Source organism: Telopea speciosissima, chromosome 7 (assembly GCF_018873765.1).
Source record: "Telopea speciosissima isolate NSW1024214 ecotype Mountain lineage chromosome 7, Tspe_v1, whole genome shotgun sequence".
In the NCBI taxonomy this organism is placed as follows: Eukaryota; Viridiplantae; Streptophyta; class Magnoliopsida; order Proteales; family Proteaceae; genus Telopea; species Telopea speciosissima.
In genome coordinates, this window is record NC_057922.1 from 1,892,286 (window position 1) to 1,914,250 (window position 21,965).

The 21,965-nt window shown below is 40.0% G+C and overlaps 1 protein-coding gene across 1 annotated transcript; it reads right to left on the bottom strand.

Moving 5' to 3' along the window:
* Window positions 1–794: 794 nt before the first annotated feature.
* On the bottom strand, window positions 795–20,073 carry LOC122669627 (PHD finger protein ALFIN-LIKE 7-like). The gene is made up of 5 exons (XM_043866427.1): window positions 19,558–20,073; window positions 19,399–19,431; window positions 18,317–18,545; window positions 1,507–1,642; window positions 795–1,291 (listed from the first exon to the last, which is right to left on the bottom strand). The coding sequence occupies exons 1-5, from the start codon at window positions 19,655–19,657 to the stop codon at window positions 1,019–1,021; spliced, it is 771 nt and encodes a 256-aa protein (XP_043722362.1). The 5' UTR covers window positions 19,658–20,073; the 3' UTR covers window positions 795–1,018.
* Between the last annotated feature and the right edge of the window lie 1,892 nt (window positions 20,074–21,965).

Below are 21,965 nucleotides of genomic sequence, written 5' to 3' on the forward strand. Positions count from 1 at the left end.
TATATAATCCCAACATGTGGGTTGCTGAGCAGAAAGTTAGCAGTACGGTATGGCTGTCTACTCTGATGCTAAACTCCAATCTATATATGGCATATGTAGTTCAGGTGTGATCTTCCAAAGGCATGTTTGGGGGGGATCTACGTTGGGTATCCACATAGAACCCTAACCATTGTTGCGCGTGGCAGCTACTTACATTACTACTTGTTATGCTGAGTTTGATGTGTTTCAAAGCAAGAAAAAATAATTACTTGATACATAAGCAACAATGGCACATGACATATGGAGGCGAAGAGTCCAAGCCAATTTTGCATCGAAGGAACACTTAACTCTTGTAGAGGTCAGAATCTAATAGTTCAGCGGCCCTTAGAACTTGCCAGGCTTTGCATTATTAGAGGTAATATTATTCAAAGTGCAGAAGTCAGTTGAATTAGAATTATTGCAATTTTACTGTCATTGCAGCAAAAAGGCAACTTTAGTAATCAGTGGCCGATTGTCTTCAGCAAAGATGACTAGCATTCTCCAGACTGGACTATTGACTCAGACTTGTCTCATCAGCTGTTCTCTTCTGATGTCTCCATCGATTCCAATTTGAACCATCCCAGAATTTGTTGGGAATCCGCCCAACTCGGTTGGACTGTAATATTTCAGCGGTGTATACAGCTAGATTATTTTTTCTTCTATATTGCTGGGTATGACCAATACGATCTTTACTCCTAAACCAGACATCCAAATGTCTTAGCAATTTAGCAGAATACAACCTGATTCAATCCAAATGCATATGAGAAATCCGCCCAAAGAATAATATCAACCTTTAAAATCGAACTAGTTGCTTTGCAACACTAACACAATTCCCATAAATTGGAGCAAAACAGGAAAGATAGCTAGTCTGAAATCTAAAATTGCAACCAGAGCGAGTCATTCATGAATTCCTGTAAGTCAATTAACTTGCCTGCTGCTGCTTTGTAACAGTCCCTGTACCTACGCCTGTTTGATGTTTTAAATCTTCAAACAGACACCCTTACACTCTTGCCCTCTTGTTGCTACATGCTGGACATTTGTATTGCTTGATGTGCTCAGCCCTCGCAGGAGTGATTTTTACACATTTGCCATGGAACCATCTCTCACAAACATCGCAACAGATCCAAAATTCATCATTGCCATAGTTATCTCCACATGCTCCACAAAGCGTTGCCCCCTGTTCATCGTCATCTTCTCCTATGCTATCGTCCTCATCTTTTGGGGGTGGAACCATCTTTGATCCCTTTGTCTGAGCTTCAGATTGCTGGGGTTGCTGAGAAGCAACAGCAAGACGAGAAAGATGAGCTGAAATAAATTAACTGAGACCAAAACTCAAAGCAAAATTAGAAGAACCCTATGCAATAAGTGGAACGCATTAGCTGTCCAACTCATTTGGCTGAGGGCTTCCAAATACACCATAAATATTTTAATTTTATTTAAAATAAAAATACTAATAAGTAGAAATACTGATTTTTTATTTAAGTATACCATCTTCCCAATTGACTTGCTTTTGCTGCTGCTGATAGGGATGGCAGCTGATTTGTCCCTCGCTTGCTTTTTAGCAATGCCAGTCACAACTTCAAATATGGTTGGCAGATCATTTATCATCTGGAAGAGCCTCTTCCTGTCATTACATAAGCCAAAATCAACATTATTATTGACTTGAAGACGTTTCTTCCATTAATTTAAATCTACATTTAAGACAAGGATATATCCAGGTTCCAATGACAATATGGCTCTGCCAAGGTACGCAAAACCAGCATAGAATGCATGTTTAATGTAAGCAACCTGTATCAACCAAAAGATATGGAGTTGTAATGTAACATGTGTTGATTTCCCACATAGCCACACCATGCTAAGGCAACATCTGATAAGTCAGAACACAGACAATAAGCAAAGTTCTCCATGTACTTACTGTAGTCAAAATACCTGTTACTTGTGTGCTAGTGAATTGTAATAATTAGCCTAGGAATTGTTCATTAGAAGTTGAGGAATTACATAACCATAGGGTACTAACTCTGCCCAGATTCCAGTGCATGCTCAAAAAGTCTCTCTAACACTTCACTTTACCCAAGGTTATAAAGAGCTGATGAAATGTTTGGTTTTAATTTTGTCTAGGATTTTGTCACAATTGTTACTTGTTAGCTAAGGTAAACTATTAAGGCTCCGTCTGGTTGCAAGGGATATAAAGGGAGGGGAATTAAAATCAAATCAATACTAAATGAATTCAAAAATTTCCATGTTAGTATAGATTTGATTTCACTTCCCCTCCCTTTATTTCCCTTTCAACCAGACTGAGCCTTACCGTTAGAACTTCAGCCTTTTGGACCTCTCACTTGGTACTTAGATCAGCATTTCCTTAAGAGATTTTCCCCTTGGTTTTCTTTAAAGAACTCAAGCTTGTCCAGCAATCAAGTATCCTCTTGCACAATCCAGCACACAGCATCAGATATGGCAAAAAGTCCATTACTTGTCTCAGTGTAGACACAAGGAGGCTATTCATGTAGATAAATATGTACAATCACTCCAATGTAGGAAAGGTATCAATTGTCTGAAAAAAAGTAAGTTCAATCAAAAACCAGAAAGAAATAGAAAACACAAAGATTAAGAAAGAGTGTGAAAACTTATCTGTAGCATGTATCGCAAAGAATCGAAGAACTGAGATATAATAACTGTTCCCCATAAACAGCGGTAGGCTTAAACCAACGAACCTTGATGCTAGAGAACAACTCTTAACAATCAAGAAAAGAACTACAATAAATGAACTAAAAGATTGAAAACTATATATAGACCAGAACTGGACTACTCAAATTCCTATTTGACATGGTACAAGGTTTCACAAGATTTCGGTGAAAAGTTGGTTAAATTTTCGGTTACATAAGTTATTGAAACGAAACCATACGCGAAATGAAACGTAAATAGCATATGGTTTTGGTTAATATTTTGAGGATTCACCGAAATTTCGGTAACAGGTTTATACTGTGTGAGAGAACATTCTAGAATAAGACAAGGACATAAATACTCTTGAACCCATTTTACAACACTCCCCCTCAAGTTGGTGCATAAAAATCAAACATGCCCAACTTGCTAACAATAGAAATAAAACTCTTGCTATTAAGACTCTTAATAAGAATATCAGCTAGTTGGTCTCCGGCTGAACAGAAGGAATGCAAATCAATCCTTGCTCTAGCTTCTCCTTGATAAAATGTCAATCGATCTCAAAATGCTTAGTAGGATCATGTTGAACTGGGTTATGAATGATACTTATTGCTGATTTGCTATCACAATAGAGGCGCATGTGCAGTGTAACAAGAAAACACAAATCAACCTGAAGGCCTTTCAGCCAAAGAAGCTCACAAATGCCATGGGCCATCGCCCAAAACTATGCTTCAGCACTGGATCGAGCAACCACCGATTGTTTCTTACTCACAACACGTATAACAAAGCCAATATCAGGTCGTGTGTGAGATAGGTAGATTAATCTGCAACTAATCACTGATAGCTGCCTCTATCCACTGGATCTCCATCTTTACTCTTTAGGTGGGTATTTGGTTCCAAGGGGGTATCTGCAGGCTTACACCCCAACATACTTGTTTCAAATAACAAATCAAGAGTATACTTCCGTTGAGACAAGAAGATACCTTGAGCAGAAAAGGCAACCTCAATCCCAACAAAATATCTGAGCTATCCTAGATCCTTGATCTCAAATTTTGTCCCCAAATAAGTCTTCAACTTCTTTATCTCATCAACATCGTTTACAGTAATAACAATGTCGTCAACATACACAATCAGCACAATGATGAACTTGTCTCTCTTCTTGATAAATAAAGTATGATCAACATCACTTTGTTTGTAGTCGTTGGATACCATTGCTCTATGGAATCGTCCAAACCAAGCTCTTGGGAACTGTTTCAAACCATAGAGAGCCTTTTTGAGATGACACACTTTTTCTTGGGTTTGATTATTAGTAAAACCCGGGGGAATATCCATATACACCTCCTCTTCAAGCTCTCCATGGAAAAAGGCATTCTTCACATCTAGTTGTTGAAGATCCCATCCTTGATTGGCTGCACAAGAAATGATTGACTATAATAGTATTCTTCTTTGCCACTGGGGCAAAGATCTCTTGATAGTCAATCCCATGAGTCTGAGTGAACCCTCTAGCAACCAATCTCCCCTTATATCGCTCCATAGTCCCATCAGCCTTGTGTTTGACAGTGAAGACCCATTTGCAGCAGACTGATTTCTTTCACGGAGGAAGGTTTACAACATCCCACATTTCATTCTTTTCCAAAGCTCTCATTTCCTCATTCATTGCATCTTTCCATCTTGAAATGACCATTGCCTTCTGCCAGGTATTAGGAACAGAAACAGAAGACAGAGTGGAAACAAAGGAATGGAAGGAAAGAGAGAGAGTCATAGGAAACAACATTAGCTATGGGATGTTGAGTACAATTTCTCCGGAGTTTACGAACAACAATAGGAAAATATAAACTAGGATCCAAAGGAGAGACTTACCAGGAGCAATGGGCAAAGAGCCTGGATCTAGGAACAACGATTGGTTAGGTGCGGTGGTAATGATATTGTCAAATTGCTTTTGTTTGTGCCACGTTTCTTTGGTAAAAACCTTCAAAAGATCAGATTTCCCAGTCACCGTCTCCCCCTGCCCTTGAGATTGCGCCTGCTCCTGTTCCTGTCCCTGTCCCTGTCCCTGTCCCGTTATTCCATCTTCAAGTTCAACACCAGAAGTGTCTTCAATCATGGGAACATCAAGAGAAGTAATCAAAGGATCCTCTTTACTAGAAGGCTCCCCCTGAAGAGGAGTGGGAGATGGAAAATACGCCTCCCCGTTGCGAAAAACCACATCCATGGTAACAAAAAGCTTTCTAGAGGGAGAATGGTATTATGGTAACACTTGTATCCCTTTTGTGTAGCAGAATAGCCCAAAAAAAATACAATGCAACCCCTTGGGATCAAACATGCCATGAACATAGTTACTCCGGCCAAATACCACACAGCCAAACACCTTGGGAGGCACCACAAAGGAGGTAGAACCAATCAATACCTCAATTGGAAAGCAGGAAGACAACATCCGGGAGGGCAGCCGAATAATGAGATAAGCTGCCAATAGGACAGCATCTCCCCAAAACTAAGGCGGAACATTCATGGCAAACAACAAAGATCTGGCAACCTAAAAAAGATGACGATTCTTCCGCTTGTCAACACCATTTTGGGCCAGAGTATCCACGCAATTCATCTGATGGATAATGCCATGTTCTGATAAATACTTCTGAAATGTACCATTGACATATTCCTTCCTATAATCTGATCGAAAGAATATCACTTTGGCATCAAATTGGGTTTGGACCATGTTGTCGAAGAGTTGAAAACGATTAAATACATTACTTTTCTGGTGCATAAGATACACCCATGTAGTGCAGCGAAAACCATCTATATCCAGAGGTAGAAACACAACGGGCAGCCCGAGTTTGCTTTGCAAAAATGCAAGCATCACAACTAAAATTATTGGGATTACATTTATTCACCAAGCTAGAAAATAAAGAAAATAAAACTCCTAAAGGAGGATGACCCAAACGAAGATGCCACTGATGCAAATCACTCAAAGAAGAAGAAATCGAATCAGAGTGGGAAACCATTGCCGATGGAGAATTATCAAGCAAGTAAAGACCACCAGTCACCTTACCACAACCAATCGTATTTCCCGTTACCAGGTCCTGAAAAATACAGTGATCAAGAAAAAAAGTTACTTTGCGATTTAGATCATGGGTAAATTATGTGTAAAATAGGGTCATTAGTACGTTGTCGCCTACCAACCTAGGGTCTGATGTGAAAATCCTATTTGAACTTTGTTTTTGCAAAATCTGATAGTGCCAATGCGTTTAAATGGCCTAAAATAGGCTGAGTACCAAGTTTCAGGTACAAAATAGGTCTAAAACCCAACGAAACCAGTCATCAAGTTGGGAAAAAAATACCCAACCTCGCTATTTGGCCAGCTCGAAACATGCACTCGAGACGAGTTTTAGTTCTTTGGAACCTAAGACTTGGGAAGAAATGAAGCACGAGTTGAAGAACAAATACCTATCGGAATATATACGAAGAAAGCTCTCCATTCGACAAGATTACCACCAAAAGACATTTACAGTTGAAGAGAACTAGAACCATTTATTGCAAATGTTTGAAGCCACGGATGCTACCGTATGGAAGAGAAACAAGAGAATGTAGACTGACTAGACTCAGTGATTAGAGCCATTGAATCCATTCTGGAGATGTTGGCTGTGAACCGCAACTTAATGATGATTGGGGTGTTAACATTGCCCTTAAGGAAAGAGTGTGAAGACACCCTGCATGATAAAAACCATGATTTAAACACACAGATCAAGTTGTTCTGAAACATACCTTTTTCGGTAAAATCTCTTTCAATCTCTGATTTCAGCTTGTTGAATGATGCAAACTAAGTTTTTGAAGCACCTCTTGAATCGTTTTTTAGCGTAGAATAGAACCCCTAACTCCACTTTTTTTTTAAAACTTGGTTAAATACAAGTTTTGAGAGTCTCGGTCAGGAGTTCCTTCCCTTTTTCCTCGCAAAAGACTCTCTATATAGAGTCAGAAAGTCACATGGACATTTAATGGCCGTATCAACAAGTATTGGTTAGTACCGACCGTATCGGCCGTTACATACCGATATGTATCGACACTACATACTATTTTTTTAAATAAAAATGAGATACGTATCACTATGTATCGTATCAATACCGACCAATACATACATATCGGCTGATACGATACGGACCGATACTTTAAACCATGGCCTTTGGATACCCCAATATGGAGGAGTGATTCGATTTAGATTGAAGGAACTAAAAGAGCCAGGGGCAAACCTAAAATGACTTTAAGAGAATTGGCGAGGAAAGACATGCATAGTTTAGGCCTTGTATCAAATATGACCTCGAAGAGAGCTGATTGGAGGGCAAGGATCCATGTTGTCGATCCCATTTAGTTGGGATAGGGCAGACTTCTTGTTGTTGTTGTTGTAGTAGTGTTTGGTCGTCACCTGGCGAAGAAATATGAAGAATTTTATAACAATCTGAGCACAAAGGAATGGGGAAAGGCTATATATAAGATAGCTAAAATGAGGGAAATGAAGAGTAGAGATCTCGACCTTGTTAGATGTATTAAAATTGAAGAAGGTGAAGTACTCATAAGGGGTAAGGACATTAAGGAGAGATCAAAAGGTTAATTCTGTAGCCTACTAAACAAAGGCACTCTGTGTAATTGTGTTCTAGAAGACAACATTACCCATCAAGAGACTACGTGTCTTAGATATGTACGAAAATAGATGTCTAAAATAAAAGAAGCTTTAAAAAGGTTGAAAGTAGGCAAGGCACAATGCCAAGATGAGGTCCCAATAGAAGTGTGGAAGAGCTTAGAAATCTGTGGTTTATCTTGACTAATCAAGTTGTTTAATAAGGTTATGAACACAAGGAAATGCCAATGAATGGAGGAGAAGCAATTTGGTTCCGATTTACAAAAATAAAGGTGATGTCCAGAGCTGCAATAACTATAAAGGCATAAAACTACTGAGTCATACTATAAAATTATGGGAGAGGGTTATTGAAACCCACCTAAGACAAGAAACTACAATTGCGGAGAACCAATTTAATATTATGCCAAGAAGATCCACGATTAAAGTAAATATGTGGACATAATTAAAGATATGTATGATCGTGTGGTGACCACTGTAAGAACTGTGGGGGGTCAAGGTAGTGAATTCGCAATTACAATTGGATTACACCAATTCATCAAGGATCATCTTTAAGGCCTTATTGTTTGCACGCCCAAGTACTTGTTTTAAGGGCAACTTGGTCGTAGTTCAATTAGCGCTCATCCGTTGCTTGTTCCCTCAGCCTGATCATCCAATTCGCTCCAACAGACAGGCATGGTATCATGCATGATTTCACGAGAGACATTCAAGATGAGGTTACTTGGTGGTTTGTATTTGCTGATGATATTGTTTTCGTTGATGAGATAAAAGCAGTGATTAATTACAAGTTAGAGTTATCGAGATCAACCTTGGAATCAAAAGTTTTTAAAATAAGTAGAACAAAGACAGAATATATGGTGTGTAACTTTAGTAAGATGCATAATGAGGTGGTGAAAATTGACAAGAAGGAGATTCCGCAAAGTGGTTATTTTAGATATCTAGGCTCAATCATAAATAAAGAATGTGATACAGAGGATGATGTTTCACAGATAATTAAAATCGGATGGATGAAGTGGGGAGCAGCGTTCGAAGTGTTGTGTAATCTACGTATTCCTTAAAAAACTCACAAATTTTTTAGGGCAATCATACAACCGGCTATGATGTATGGTGCGGAATGTTGGGTAGTTGAGAAGCATCATATAGATAAGTAAGTGAACCAAAAATGAGGATGTTGAAATGGATGAGTGACAAACTTAGGAAGGATAAGTGAATAATCATATTAGAGCTGATTTAGGAGTAGCTTCGATACATGATAAGCTACGAGAAAGTCGTTTGAGGTGGCATGGCCATGTTCAACGGAGGTCGTTGGATACCTCAATAAGGAAGAGTGATTTGATTCAGATTGAAGGAACTAAACGAGCCCGGGGCAGACCTAAAATGACTTTAGGCCTTGTATCAAGTATGACCTCGAATAGAGCTGATTGGAGGGCAAGGATCATGTAGCCGACCCCATTTAGTTGAGATAAGGTTGAGCAGTAATTGTTGTAGTGTTTGTTCATTGTCGGGATTCTAGGGTGACTGTATTGGTTGCTTATGTCGACGATATTATCATTTTGGGGGGATGATACATCTGGGATTACAATGGTGAAATCTTATTTACAACAACATTTTCAAATGAAAGATTTGGATGAGCTCAAGTATTTTCTTGGTATTGAAGTGCTTCGGAGTTAAAAGGGGTTCAGTTTCTCATTAAAAAAAAATATGTTCTAGATCTTTGGCCTGAGACTGGAATGCTTGCTTCTAAACCAGTTGATAAACCTATGGACCCACACCAGCAGTTTTGGAAAAATGATGGTGAGGAGTTTGATGATAGGCACCGGTACAAGAGACTAGTAGGGAAACTAATTTACCTTACTTTTACAAGACGAGACAAATTGTTTGTTGGTACGGTTATTACTTATTAGTCAATTTATGAAATCACTTTAGGAGGTTCATTGGGAGGCAGCATTTTGAATATTAAAGTACCCTAAGGGTGCTCCAGAAAAGGGGCTTATTTATCAACCTAGTCAGCATATTTATGGAAAATTACGTGCTTAGCCACTATTAGGTTTATGTTTACAAAACTAACCACTCATTGTTTTAATTAACAAAAATAAACTGTTTTGAGCTTGGGTTTACAAAACTATCCAAAATAGTAACCATTGCTCATCTAAGGATTTTTTTGACAGTTTTACCCCTTCCTCCTCCTCCTCCTTCTACTCGTTACCACCCCCACCAGCCATGTCACGCGCCCACACGCCCCCACCCGCCTCTACCCCCTTCTTCTTCTTCTTCCTCCTACTCCCTCCAATCCTTTGCCCCATCCCCTATCCCCCCTCCTCTATCCTCGTCCAGCCCCACCCCCTGAAACCTCCCGCCCCAGACCCACCTTCTTCTTCTTCTTCCCTTAAACTTACCTTCTCCGGTCATCATGTCTACCCACCCTTTACCCTCTCCGATCTATTTTCTCTACCGTCTCTTCTCTTTCCTTGCCGCTTCGCTGCTCCACCGCCGCAATTCCGTCACAAGGAAATTGCACTCTACTCTTCATTAACGGGCGGAGATTCTTTAACTTTTTTATTAAGAAAATATAATGAATAAAGAGATTTTTGTAAGTTTATGAAGAAAAAAATACTACATCCTTAAAATTTCTTGTAGAACGCAACCTGATTTGGAGTTTACTTTGAAAACGGAGGAAGCAAAATTCTGTAAGGAAATGGCGTTTGTTTCTTACATTAGAGCCAAAAGAGAACCACAACAGTAACTTTTCCTATTTCAGAAACACAAACCCAGAAAAATACCATTAACGGAACGGAAGAGTAAAACCTAGAGAGACGGTTGCTTGGAACTGCTTTTTTCGGCGACCTTTCATTCTTCAGCAACACTACCGCCATTCTTTTGCGAGAAGCAAGCAGTCAGTATCAAAGCAATAATCACAAACCCTAGAACACAAACTCCTATTATATACACAGTATCGTTGATTCATTGAGCTTAACCCCACTTGGAGACGGTTAAGGAGCAGGTGGGCAGGTTGCAGGGGGTATAAGTGTATAACAGGGGTCGCTCAGCTGAGCGTCGGCCAATTACCGGATCCCAACGCCTTATGAGCTCCCATGCTTTCCATGCCGGCCTCTAATACCCAAACCCCCTGGCCCCAGCCCACATACCAGCGCCCAAGCCCCTGCACCCCACGGCCCCATCAGCGCCTCCTCGCGACTCCATCACAGATCGATTCCTCTGCCCCATCGCCAACTCCTTCTACCCAATCCCATCCATCCCCACCCCTGAAATCTTCGTTGGTTGCTGCTGCAATAGAAGACAAGAGAGAGAGAGAGAGAGAGAGAGAGAGATGAGATGTGAAAGGGGCAGAAGATTGTAGGGGTTAGGAAGAAGAAGGGGCAGAGGCGGGTGGGCAACGAGAACGAAGGAGGGAGGGGTAAAACTGTCAAACAAATCCTTAAATGAGCATTGGGTACTGTCTTGGCTAGTTTTGAAAACCCAAACTCAAAACAGTTTAGTTTTGTTAATTAAAACAATGAGTGCTTAGTTTTGTAAACATAAACCTAATAGTGGCTAATCACGTAATTTTCCCACATATTTATGTGGTTGGATACTTGGATATATCAATGCAGATTGGGTTGATGCTGTCGGTGGTAAGAGATCTACCACAGGTTATTGTACTTTTATTGGTGGCAATCTTGTCACATAGAGAAGCAAGAAACAAACAACTTTGGCTAGGTACAGTGTTGAGGCTGAGAATAGAGCCATGTGACACCGCCCACCACCAAAGGCCCACGGGCCAAGCTCACTAGTCTATAGACTTAGGCCATTGGGCTAAGCAATGGATCAGTATCTAGAACTTTTTACCAAAGTATAGGAAGTTTAGATACTTGTAGAGAAAGTCCATTGTCTAGACCCTTTAACCATTCTGTGCGGAGTCAAAGAGATTTCCAGAGAATCCTATAGAAGCAAGGAAGGATTTAGAGGTTACTTGTACATAGCTAAGGAAGTAGGAGGATTCTAGAGTCCTCTAAGGAGGTGGGAAGTTTTTTGTCTCTAGAACATTTTTAACCATTGGATGGAGGAGAAGTGTAAGCATCCTAAACATTCTTTGTAACATAGGGTGGCCCCATTTGGTCAAGGCATCCACAAAGCAACCAATCAAGCCTTATACTCGAGCATTTCTAGTACAATACAAGTCTCATTCTCTCCAACCCTCTTGTGTTCTTTCTCAAGCTCTCTTCCTAATCACTCAAGGAGTGGTAACAGGCTGAATTAGTACTAGAGAGCTGCTAAGTGTCGGCACAGTTGGCTTAGTAGAAGACTAAGGTTGTGACAATGTGGTATCAAAACTTCAATTGCAAGGGAGCCAAGCTTGTGGGATCAAGGCATCATGTCTAGCTCAGATGTGCAAGACGTGGTGCTGAGTGAGCAAGCCCATGGAAGGGAGGCCAATCACAACACTGGGAAGCTAAGGGGCCAAGATAAGTCCGTTGATGTTGGAAGTGCTATAGCTCAGGTACAGTTAGCAACGGCCAAGGTGAGGGAACGACTAATGTTATAGAACAAAGCGGGGAGGAGCTCACGGGGTCCTTACAAGGTGCTCTCAACACCATGGCAACAACAAGAGCTTACTGCTTTAGGCTCAAGTGTTGGAGATGATGGCCAAAATGGTAGCTGAATCGAGGAGATGAATGAGGATTGCATTTTTTGTGGGAGGGCGACGGCTAAGGGAGCCTCTATCTCACGTGATGAAAAGATAGAGACAATGCCTGAAGCTTCAAAGATGGAAAGTCAACATGCAGAAGAATCTACTAAAGAGGTCGTCAATATCGAAGAGAACAAAGTAGACAAAGCTTAAACAAAAAAAGATGAAGAGGTGGTTGAGAGCACTCCACAAGAAATTGTTAAAATTCAAGATGTTGTTCTTGAAGAGGTACAACTTGCGCCTCAAGTCTTAGATGAGAAGATTACCACTGTTGAAGACTCTACGGACACGACATACACAGTTGATATTGATTCAAAGGTCGAGCACATAGAGTTTGTTATGCCACCATGGTTCTTTGAAGAGAGAGCTCCACGCCTTGAAGACTACATCCCTAAAGTCTACAAGCAACCACAATTCTGCTTGGGAATGGTCAAAGCTGCTAATCACATTTTGTTTCCCCCTCATCACTACAAAATTCGAGGACGAATTTTTTCAAGCTGGGGAGAGTTGATGTAGATTCATCAGCAAAATAGGCTTGTTTTATTAGGAATAAGTCTAGGGTTGGGTTCTATACATGTTGGGCCTTCGATCCCATGGGTTTTATATGTAAAAGGCCACTTTTATGAGCAAAAAATATGGGTAATTAGGTTGCATACGGGATTAGCTGTTTTAATTCCTTAGTTTTTATTTTTATATAATTAGTGGTCATGTGATCACTTAAGTGATCATGTGACTTGGTCAAGTGGTCATGTGACATTAAGTGGTCATGTGATGTAAGTTGGGCTGGATTAGGACTCTATAAGTCCAGTCACGTTTTGAGTCTATTTCCTTTAGTATTTCAGTTTCCTAGTCAGTTTAAGTTACCTAATAGGTCAAGGATTGGGTTAGGCCTTTCCTTTTTAGAGTAGGAGTCTATTTATAAGTCTTTTATATAAAGTTGTAAGGGGGGGCAAACATTAATCACGAATTTGATTAATAAAAAAACTTTTGCTTGTTGCCATTGCTGCTGCCTTGCTCTCTTAAGTGTTGCCTTGTGAGTCATATCAAGGTGAAGGGACTGGTGGATCTCCAGTTGACTCCTTGCATCTTGTAGATCGGGAGGACCTGCTTCTAGTCTTCAAGCTACTATCATTGAAGACATGCCTTACCAAGGAAGTTGTTACTGTTATTAGTCATCCCCTCCTTCTCCTAATCCTCTAAACCCAACCCCATCGATCCCCATTGTCCATACTCAATCCTTACTACCTTCCTCATCCATCATTAATACCATGGATCCATTAGGACCCTAAAACCTGCAACTATTCTTCTTCCCTTCTAAAAGGTCACATGCAAGGTGATTTTCGTGAGAATTCTGCCCAACCAAATCTAACCGTTAGAATCATCTCAAGTTCTGACCTAATGTTCTTGAACCTAATCCATGAACTCGATTTCGGTTTGGTGCAATTTTGACATGCAGATCTGTTCCTGCTGTGAATTTCCAATTCTGCCCTTATTGTTATATTGTTCTTCTGAGGTCACAATTAATATACCAATCCTGTTGATCTGTTATTGCTGATTCTTATAGACTAAATTTATATTCGATTGCTGAACATAACCCTAATTTCTGATCTCTGAATTTCCTTGTTAAATTACTGTTTTGCCCTTTTCCTAGTTGTACTAGGATTCCCCCATATTAACTGATCTAACCATTGGATCAATTTCAGCTTTTCAGCAATTGTTCCAGTCCCTATTTGGTAAACTCATGTGGAATTTAGGATCATTCTAACCATCTTATTTTCTGTTATCAAGATTTTCCCTAATCTGAACTATCCTTTGATTAAAAGATCCTGGTTTGGTTCCTAGTTTGATTATTCGAATCTAGGACTACATTACACGGTCTCCAATCTCCTCCTGACATTTGCCAGCTCCTCTAATCCACTAGGTGAAAAGGTGGGTCTCCAGAGCTGTCTAGTTGCTGCCCACAGCTTTCTTCATGTGGGTGTCTCTAACTCCCAAAGCTAGCATTATTAAAGTGAACCCTTAGTGTTGTTGGGATCCTTAACCGCAAGAGAAAAGAGGAGGGATCCATCGCACAGTTAAAGAAGAATAATTGGAAGAGGGAGAAAAAACTTACTCGAGTTCAGCCCGGTAACGCCGGTCCTCTGCAATTGTCACTGCTGAGAAATAAAATTGCAGGCTTGCAGCCACAAATGGAAAACAGTGCATCAGGGTCATGGCCTTTGATGCCTCCCTTTTCTACCTCACCACATCCTCGACACAATTCATGTTGATTGTCAAAAGAACATTTTGCGATTGATGCATTTGCAGTTACATATCGAGGGGGGAAAAAACAAACAAAGAACAAGTTGTTTTCATTTTTTCCCAACAAAATATTTTAAAGGAAGAAAGCAGATTTTCTGTACATTTGTTTTCAGATAAGAACAAAACAGTAACGGGAAAAAATGGAAGTGTTTTTCTGAACTCAATAAACAAAAAAGAATAAAAGAAAATACAAAATGGCCCCCATGGCAACACAACCTGGTTCAAGAAGCAATAAAATGTTTCCAATCCTATTACATCTACTGGTGCGGTATCTATGGGCTTCCAAAGTCCACAATCAAAGCTATGGAATCTCTCTTCTGTGCTTTCCTTTGGAAAGGCCAAGAGTCCTCCAAATTCCTTGAACCGATCAGCTGGGCTGCAATCTGACAGCCCAAATTTGAAGGAGGCCTTGGTATTCGTCGAATCCGTGATTATAATATTGCAGGCCTTCTCAAGTTAATCTGGAAAATCTCCTCCAAGCAGGACTCTATTTGGGTTAATTGGGATTACTCCTACTTACTCAAATCTGATTCCTTCTGGACTGTTCCCGTGAATGCGGACCCCCCCCCTTTAGGTCTGGCGAAAAATTCTTCTCCTTCGTCCTTTAGCTCTCAATGCCACTTCCTTTGTGATCGTCGATGGTACCTCCACTTCCCTTTGGCTTGACCCTTGGCACCTCGTTGGAGTCCTTTACAGTATCCTTGGTGCCCGAAGTGTCTACTCTACTGGCATCCCCAAATCTGCTCCTCCTCCTTCAATTATCTCCCATGGATCCTAGTCTCCCCTGATCCCCTTTCCCCCCGGTTTCACCCAGATTTGGGCCTCCCTCCCCCCTCCCCCCTCCCCATCCCTCTCATTCAGACAAAGTAACCTGGCTCCCCTCCAAAAAATGGTATCTTTAGCTCCCGCTCAGCTTGGGATTTTGTTAGACCCCTCGTCCCTTCAGTCCCCTGGCGCAATCTTGTTTGGTTCAAAGGCCACATTCCTAGACACTCTTTCAATGTCTGGAGATCCCTAAACAATTGCCTTCCCACCCAATCCTTCCTTAACCATCGCCACATGCCTATCTCCACCTCCTGCTAGAATGGGAATGAGGATGTCGACCCCCTTTGCTTTTCCTGCCCCCTTGCCTCCTCAATCTGGAAAAAAGCTTTGCAGTCCATCTGGCCCCGTATCAGACGCCCCCTTCCCTTCGCCCGGGAGTGGCTTTGGCTTGATAAGTCCTTTTCTGGTAGATCCATTTGCGATACAGTTGGCAAGCTTGTGTTCGGTGCTGCTATCTCTCACATCTGGATGGAGCGAAATCTTCGTAGATGGACTTCCAACTCCCAGTCTATTGATCTGATTTGGAAAGCCATCTTTTTTTATGTTAGCTCTAGGCTTCACTCGTTTTCTCTTATAGATTCCCTAAGGAACATGCACATTGTTGTTACCTGGGGCTTAGATTCTTCTCTCTTTGGCTCTCCTAACCAGGCCCCCTAGGTCTGTGTTTTTTGTGCTTGTATAGTCCCCCCCCCCCTTTCTCTCCCCCTGTGTATTCCCCTCCCCCTTTTCTTCCACCCCCCCTTTTTTCCGGGGTTTTGGTAATGAATTTTTTATTCACCAAAGAAAAAAAAAATTTCCCATCCATATGATTCTCTCTCTAAGGACAATCATGATAATAGAGCAGCAAAAGAAAGAAAATCAATCCATCAATCAACAATAGAAAGTTAAAGGAATAAAAACTAATATTTTCTGTATCTGTTCCTACAAGGGGGATAACAACAGTTAAAACTTAAAAACTGATAAACATCCATAATATTAAAAAGATGACAAGAATAGCAGTCTTAGTTTGAGCATGACATACAAAAGCAAATAAAAAAATATGAAACACCAATGAAAAAATAATTTCTCAATAAATTGCCTCGTAATACATCTATGAAAGTAGACAGTTTTCGCTCTACCAACTTCTCGCACAATCAATAATCTTCCTCAAAAACTTAAGGGGCATAATCTGGTGCAAGCCTGCTTTTACAGGACCCAGGAGGGGTGATCTGGTGCAATCCTAACCTTCAACATTTTTTGCACAAAGTGACCAACTTCAGAGTCAAATCCAAATCATCATGCTGGCGACCCCAGCTTTAGCATTGCACCAAGCGATGCCTTTATGCTTAATCACAAAATGTGGTCAAGACCTAAAAACTGAATGTGCAACGAAGGAGAATTGAAATGTAATACAGGATGGTGATTGCAAAATTGATTATTAAGGGCCTCTTTGGTATCATTTTTCATTTTCATTTTCCGACATTTTTACATGTGTTTGGTATCACATTTAAAATTTTTTTTATTTAAAATAAATGAAAACACCCCCAAAATGATAATAGACTCAAGAGTCCATTATGGATTATGGTCAAAATCTGTTTTTCCTTCATTTTTTTCACTTTTTAATGAGCATGTGCTCATATGACCCAAATATGAGGGGTAAAATAGACATTTTCTTTTATTTTTAGGATGACAAGCCCCCTCCTTGCAACAACCAACGTTACATTTGGTATTGACGATCTTGCCGAAGGGTTTGCAACGTTCGACCAGCTCTTCTTTGATGCACTCCCGTGGAAGGTTATGAAGGTGAAGCACCTGTGATTGGATGCCCATGGCATCGGCTCAGAGCTCTGCAAGTGCCCTCTGGCTGTAGCGGCCACCAGAAATACCACAAATACCCTGTGATTGCAGCGGCCCGTTCCTCTTCTCCGTCTCCAACAGTGACTGCAGCGGTCCCTTCATCTTCTCCGTATCTAACATCCCTGCAGTGACCCCAGTCGAGGAGGAAGCAACTCTAGACTCTGCCCTGGTTTTCTACTTCTTTGGTACAGCCGTACAGGTGAGTCTCTTCCCAATCCCTGATTTCTTATTAATATCAGTTTTTGGATATGATTGCGAACATTAGAAGCAAACATTGTAGTTAAGAATGGCGTGTTCCAACTTCTATAACTTCCAATTAGCTCACGGACAGATGTATAACCTGGGTTTACAAGATGTGTACCCCACTGTAAAACCCTCTAGAGCAGGGTATTCTTTTGTTAATGAGTTTGTACATTGGCCAGAGCTTGCAGGACTGATGGGAAAGGATATGCCCTGTAACTCTGCAGATGAAACCCCTTAATTAGATTGGCATTACAATCTGGCACTTGTGGTTGGGTTACAAATATATGGATACAAGTGATTTGATTTGTTCCCTATTCTACACAATGGAAGGCAATCATCATCTAATGAACATTTTGTGTGCATAAAGATAAAATCATGTCATGCAACTGTGGTCTTTGCTTTAAACAGGAAAACAAGTGGTCTCCCCACACTCCACACTAGTGGTCACATTCTGAAAAGAAGAAAACTTAGGATCAATGACATATTGGGCTGCCATTACCAGGAATATCACAAAGTTGAATAGATCTAAAATTTTCCTGAGATCAGAGATGCACTGGGTATTTGAAAGGTCCTAATGATAAAAGGGTGGTTTTGAGCATCTGTTCTTTATCGGGAGAGATTCTTTCTTTATTTTCTACTAGAGTTGATTTGGGGAAGATGGGTGAAGAGACTCTCTTCACCCACAACTTAAAAAAATTGTTATGAAAATTATTTACACATAGGTAGTTACCAAATGGTTTCTCATTCTATATTCTTTTATGTCTAGTAGCTACCAAACAGTTTTTATTTTTTATCAAAAATGATTTTTATTAATGACTTTTTTTAAATAGGCCATAATGAAAAATGATACCAAAGAAGCCCTAAAAGAATTAAAGCAACCTCAAGATACAGTAAACTAATCATCATTGAGACAAAAAGACGAGAAGAATACCATAAAAATGACAAATAAGATACTATAAAGAGAAGTTTAGACCCATGGTACTCTCCGTGTTATCTTATTGGGTGCAACAAAAAATATATAAATATTCAGAAGAAAGCAAAAGAAATCTGATTGAAAGAGAAGGATATGGCAAATGTCTTCAAAAATGTACACGAAGCTATCATTGAGTTTTGAACAAGTTTACCTATCATTTTTGTCAAAGCCAAAGCGTGCTCCAAAATAGAATGCAACAGCAAGTAACCATGCATCACTGTGAACTGCAACCAATGATAACCAGTCCTTCTCTTGCATCCCATCTCTAGCAAAGTTTATTCCCAATGCTGGCTCAGGAAGTTCAGGAGGAACCTCCTCAGCAGGCAATGCGACTTCCCAATTTTCATTTGGAAGCCCATACAGACATAGGTTCTCCTTCTCTGCAAACAAATAACCATTGCTTTCTTCAGGAACAGATTATTAATCAACCAACTATAACCAATAGACTCATCCATACAAAAGAACCAAGCTACATGTAATAGCCAAGTAAAGTGACCAACAATTAAAAGAAAATATATTAATTGAAGATTTACAAATTAATTGACGACTGAAAATGCAAAATCATTGTCAAAATTCTGCAAGGAAGTACTTGAATTATTTTGAATAAGGAGACAACAGATACTAAGCATATATACAGTAATACTATAACTTCAGACGCTTCCACAACACTCAATACCACCAAGCCTCATCAAACCTATCACTTAGCAGTACAAACCTGCTTGTGAACACACCTAGAATCAGAGCGAACAGAAGACTTAAAAACTCCAACAATGACCAAAGAATACACGCGAAATTAACCCAAGCAGTTGTCACAGTATATTAAGCTCTAGGGCAAGCCACATGTACAACAAGGCAAGTAAGAACTATGTATCTTTCGTATGACAAAATGAGTACATGCGGAGGGGGCAACCAAAGAACTATTAACATTAAACATGAAACATCATGTTCAATTCAATATTCAAGAAACCATAAAACATAAATAGGAAGACGTACAGCCACAAGGACAAACATTTTTTTAGGGGCGGGGGAAGTGGCAGAAACAGCAAACTTGTAAAGGTAAAGAAGCAGAATTATTAGCTTCTCCTTCAACCACTATCACCAACAAATAGTAAAATTGCAACCAGCAACTACTCAAAAGATACAATTTACATCCAGAAACTAAATTGATACAGTAGTCATTATTGGTTTTTAATACCAAAACCCCACCAACCCCATATCAGGAACAGAACTCACCAGGATCACATTGTTGAAAGAATTTCTCGACATCTACAAAAGAAAAAACACAACGTGAACATCAAAAGCCAGAAGAAAAAAACTCGAGGGAAAACGGTCGCTTTCTTTCCCATTTCCCTCAAAAAAATAATGAGAGAAGCATCGAAAGCAAAATCCAACCAGTGGTGAGAGCCTTGATCATCCCGGCGCGCCTTCCTCTGAAATCCTTAAAGACTTCTTCAACCGATCGAGGATTATGAGGCCCCTGAGGTCCTTCCATACCCAAGAGAGGCAATAAAAACAGAAGAAACAACGAAGACAATCTAACAGTAAAAATATAAACAAGGCTGGATAAACCTTTAATACATGTAATTTTTAAATATACATATAGAGAGAGGGAGAAATAAATGCAAATTTTGGTGCTTTAAAAGTGGGGCACGGATTGCTTTGATTTATACTGGCAGAAGGATAGGCAGATAGCGACAGACAGATAAAGAAAGAAAGAACTTAGGGTTTTTGACTAGTTGTCGTAGACGGGGGAAAGCGAAGGACTGAAGAATCGCTTAGGGTTTCTCCTGCTCATCTTCAAATTGTGAGAAATAATGATTATGCTCTTTGGCGACGAAGTTTGTGACTCTCTCTCTCTCTCTCTCTCTCTCTCTGCGCCTGCGCCTGGGTTTCTGCAATTGAAAAATGAGTAAAAGGGAGACGAGGCAAGACGAGACGAGACGGCACGAAACGATAAAGATTTTTTTCGGTAATAATTAATAAAAAGATAAAGATTCAAACTCGAAATCTATCAATAGTAACATGGAAAAGGCGAGCCATAAAACCCAAGGGTCCAACAAAATTGCGGTTCGGGCCCGCTGAGTTTGAGGTTAAAACCAACCCACGTGCCGATATGCGGATTTCTCTAAGGCTACGTTTGGTAAATGTCTGAACAAATAACGTCCATTCTTGACTAGAAACGTTTTTTGGCGTTCTTTGTTTAGAACGACGTTCTGAGACAAAAAATGACTGTTTGGCAGCGGTCTCAAGAACAGCGTTCAGAACGAAAATGGTGTTTGGTAAAACATGTTCTTCCCTATTTGATATTAATTACAATAATGTCATTTCTTTCTAAATTATATCAAAAAATATTTGTAAAATCATTTTCTCTCTTACCACCCTAGCATAAAATTAAAAGATCTCATTAACATAACCAAAGTAATTATAAAAATATATCAAATTTCAAAGATGCCATTAAAAATTGGGTTCTTGTGTGGATTAGTGCCATAACTGACTATGCTATAAACATTTTAATAAAAAAGGCCTTAGTGGATTCAAACCACCATCCCCTTAGAACATGCTCATGTAAGCATGTTCCAAGTGCTCTACCAATTTGAGCTAAAGACCCATCAAGTAGTATTCAATCAGTGGAGGCAAAAGGGTATTTCAGCAGCTAAGATGAACCAAGGAAAGAAGCACTCAACAGATGAATGTCCCTTTGTTACTAAACCATTCATTTAAGTGGTTTGGATATATAGATAATTAATGAGTAGAAATATCACCACCGACTGAAGTTTGAATTTTGAACAATCCAAAATAAAATCTCTTTAACAACCACACCCCAAATCCCAAAAAACATACACAAACACAAAGGGTGTCAATTGGGACGGTTTCCGGTGTTTGGGACGGGACGGTACCGGTACCGGTACTAAGAGTGCCAATCCCAGTACCGTCCCATTTAGTTAACGGGACCAAACCTAGATCCCAGTCCCGATTACTAGCGGGACGGGACGGTACTGGTTCTTAAACGGTTCTAGGCACTGTAGAAAAAAGGAGAAGAAGTTTCATTGTTTCTAACACGGCGGGTTTATTAGTGTTGTGGAATTTTTTCACTATCATGAAATCTAAGTTGTCTACTATTTTTTATAAAGCAACTTAAATTATGAAATCATAGTTTTACTTCTTCAAACTCCCTAAGATCATATGTAATAAACTTCTCATTTTTTTAAATCTAGAGAAGTCCTACAAAATGGAAGAATCCCGTTGTATTTCCTCTTTGATTTTCCCAAACAAAATTCTATTTATCACACGTCACATGGTAGTATGGTACGAAGTATGAAGTGCAAAAAGGAAGAACCTGGTACATGTAGTTGGTCGAAGGAGGAGGGAGTAGCACTGCAGTAGGTTCTGTGAGGAGAGACTTCAAGCTATGGCTGTTGACCTGTTGTTCCTCTTCGTATTCAAAAGGCAATTAGTGAAACCCTAATGAATCGTAATTCTTATACCCTTTCTTTTTTTCTTTTTCTTTTTTAAATCTTATATACTCTTTCTTTTTAAATGGTACTAGTAGTTTCAGTACCATCCGGTACCTAATTGGTATTTCGGTACTAGTACCATTGGGAATCCCATCCCATAACCGGGAACCGTCCCATTTATTATTCGGTACCAAAATCAGATACCAGTACCATCCCATTTACTAATGGGTCGGTCCGATACCGAGTTTTAGCGGGACGATATTGGGACGGTTCCCGGTTCCGGTCCCAAATTGACACCCTTACACCTACCTCATCTTGATGACACTCAATGACGCCAAGAACCTT

What these genes read in the sequence shown, in the direction of transcription:
- LOC122669627 (XM_043866427.1), bottom strand. Translation starts at nt 19,657, where the DNA reads ATGGAAGGACCTCAGGGGCCTCATAATCCTCGATCGGTTGAAGAAGTC. An exon ending in CTTTCAACAATGTGATCCTG is followed by an intron (nt 18,546 to 19,398) that starts GTGAGTTCTGTT and finishes ATTTGTTTGCAG; the next exon opens with AGAAGGAGAACCTATGTCTG. An exon ending in GGCTTTGACAAAAATGATAG is followed by an intron (nt 1,643 to 18,316) that starts GTAAACTTGTTC and finishes ATGTAATGACAG; the next exon opens with GAAGAGGCTCTTCCAGATGA.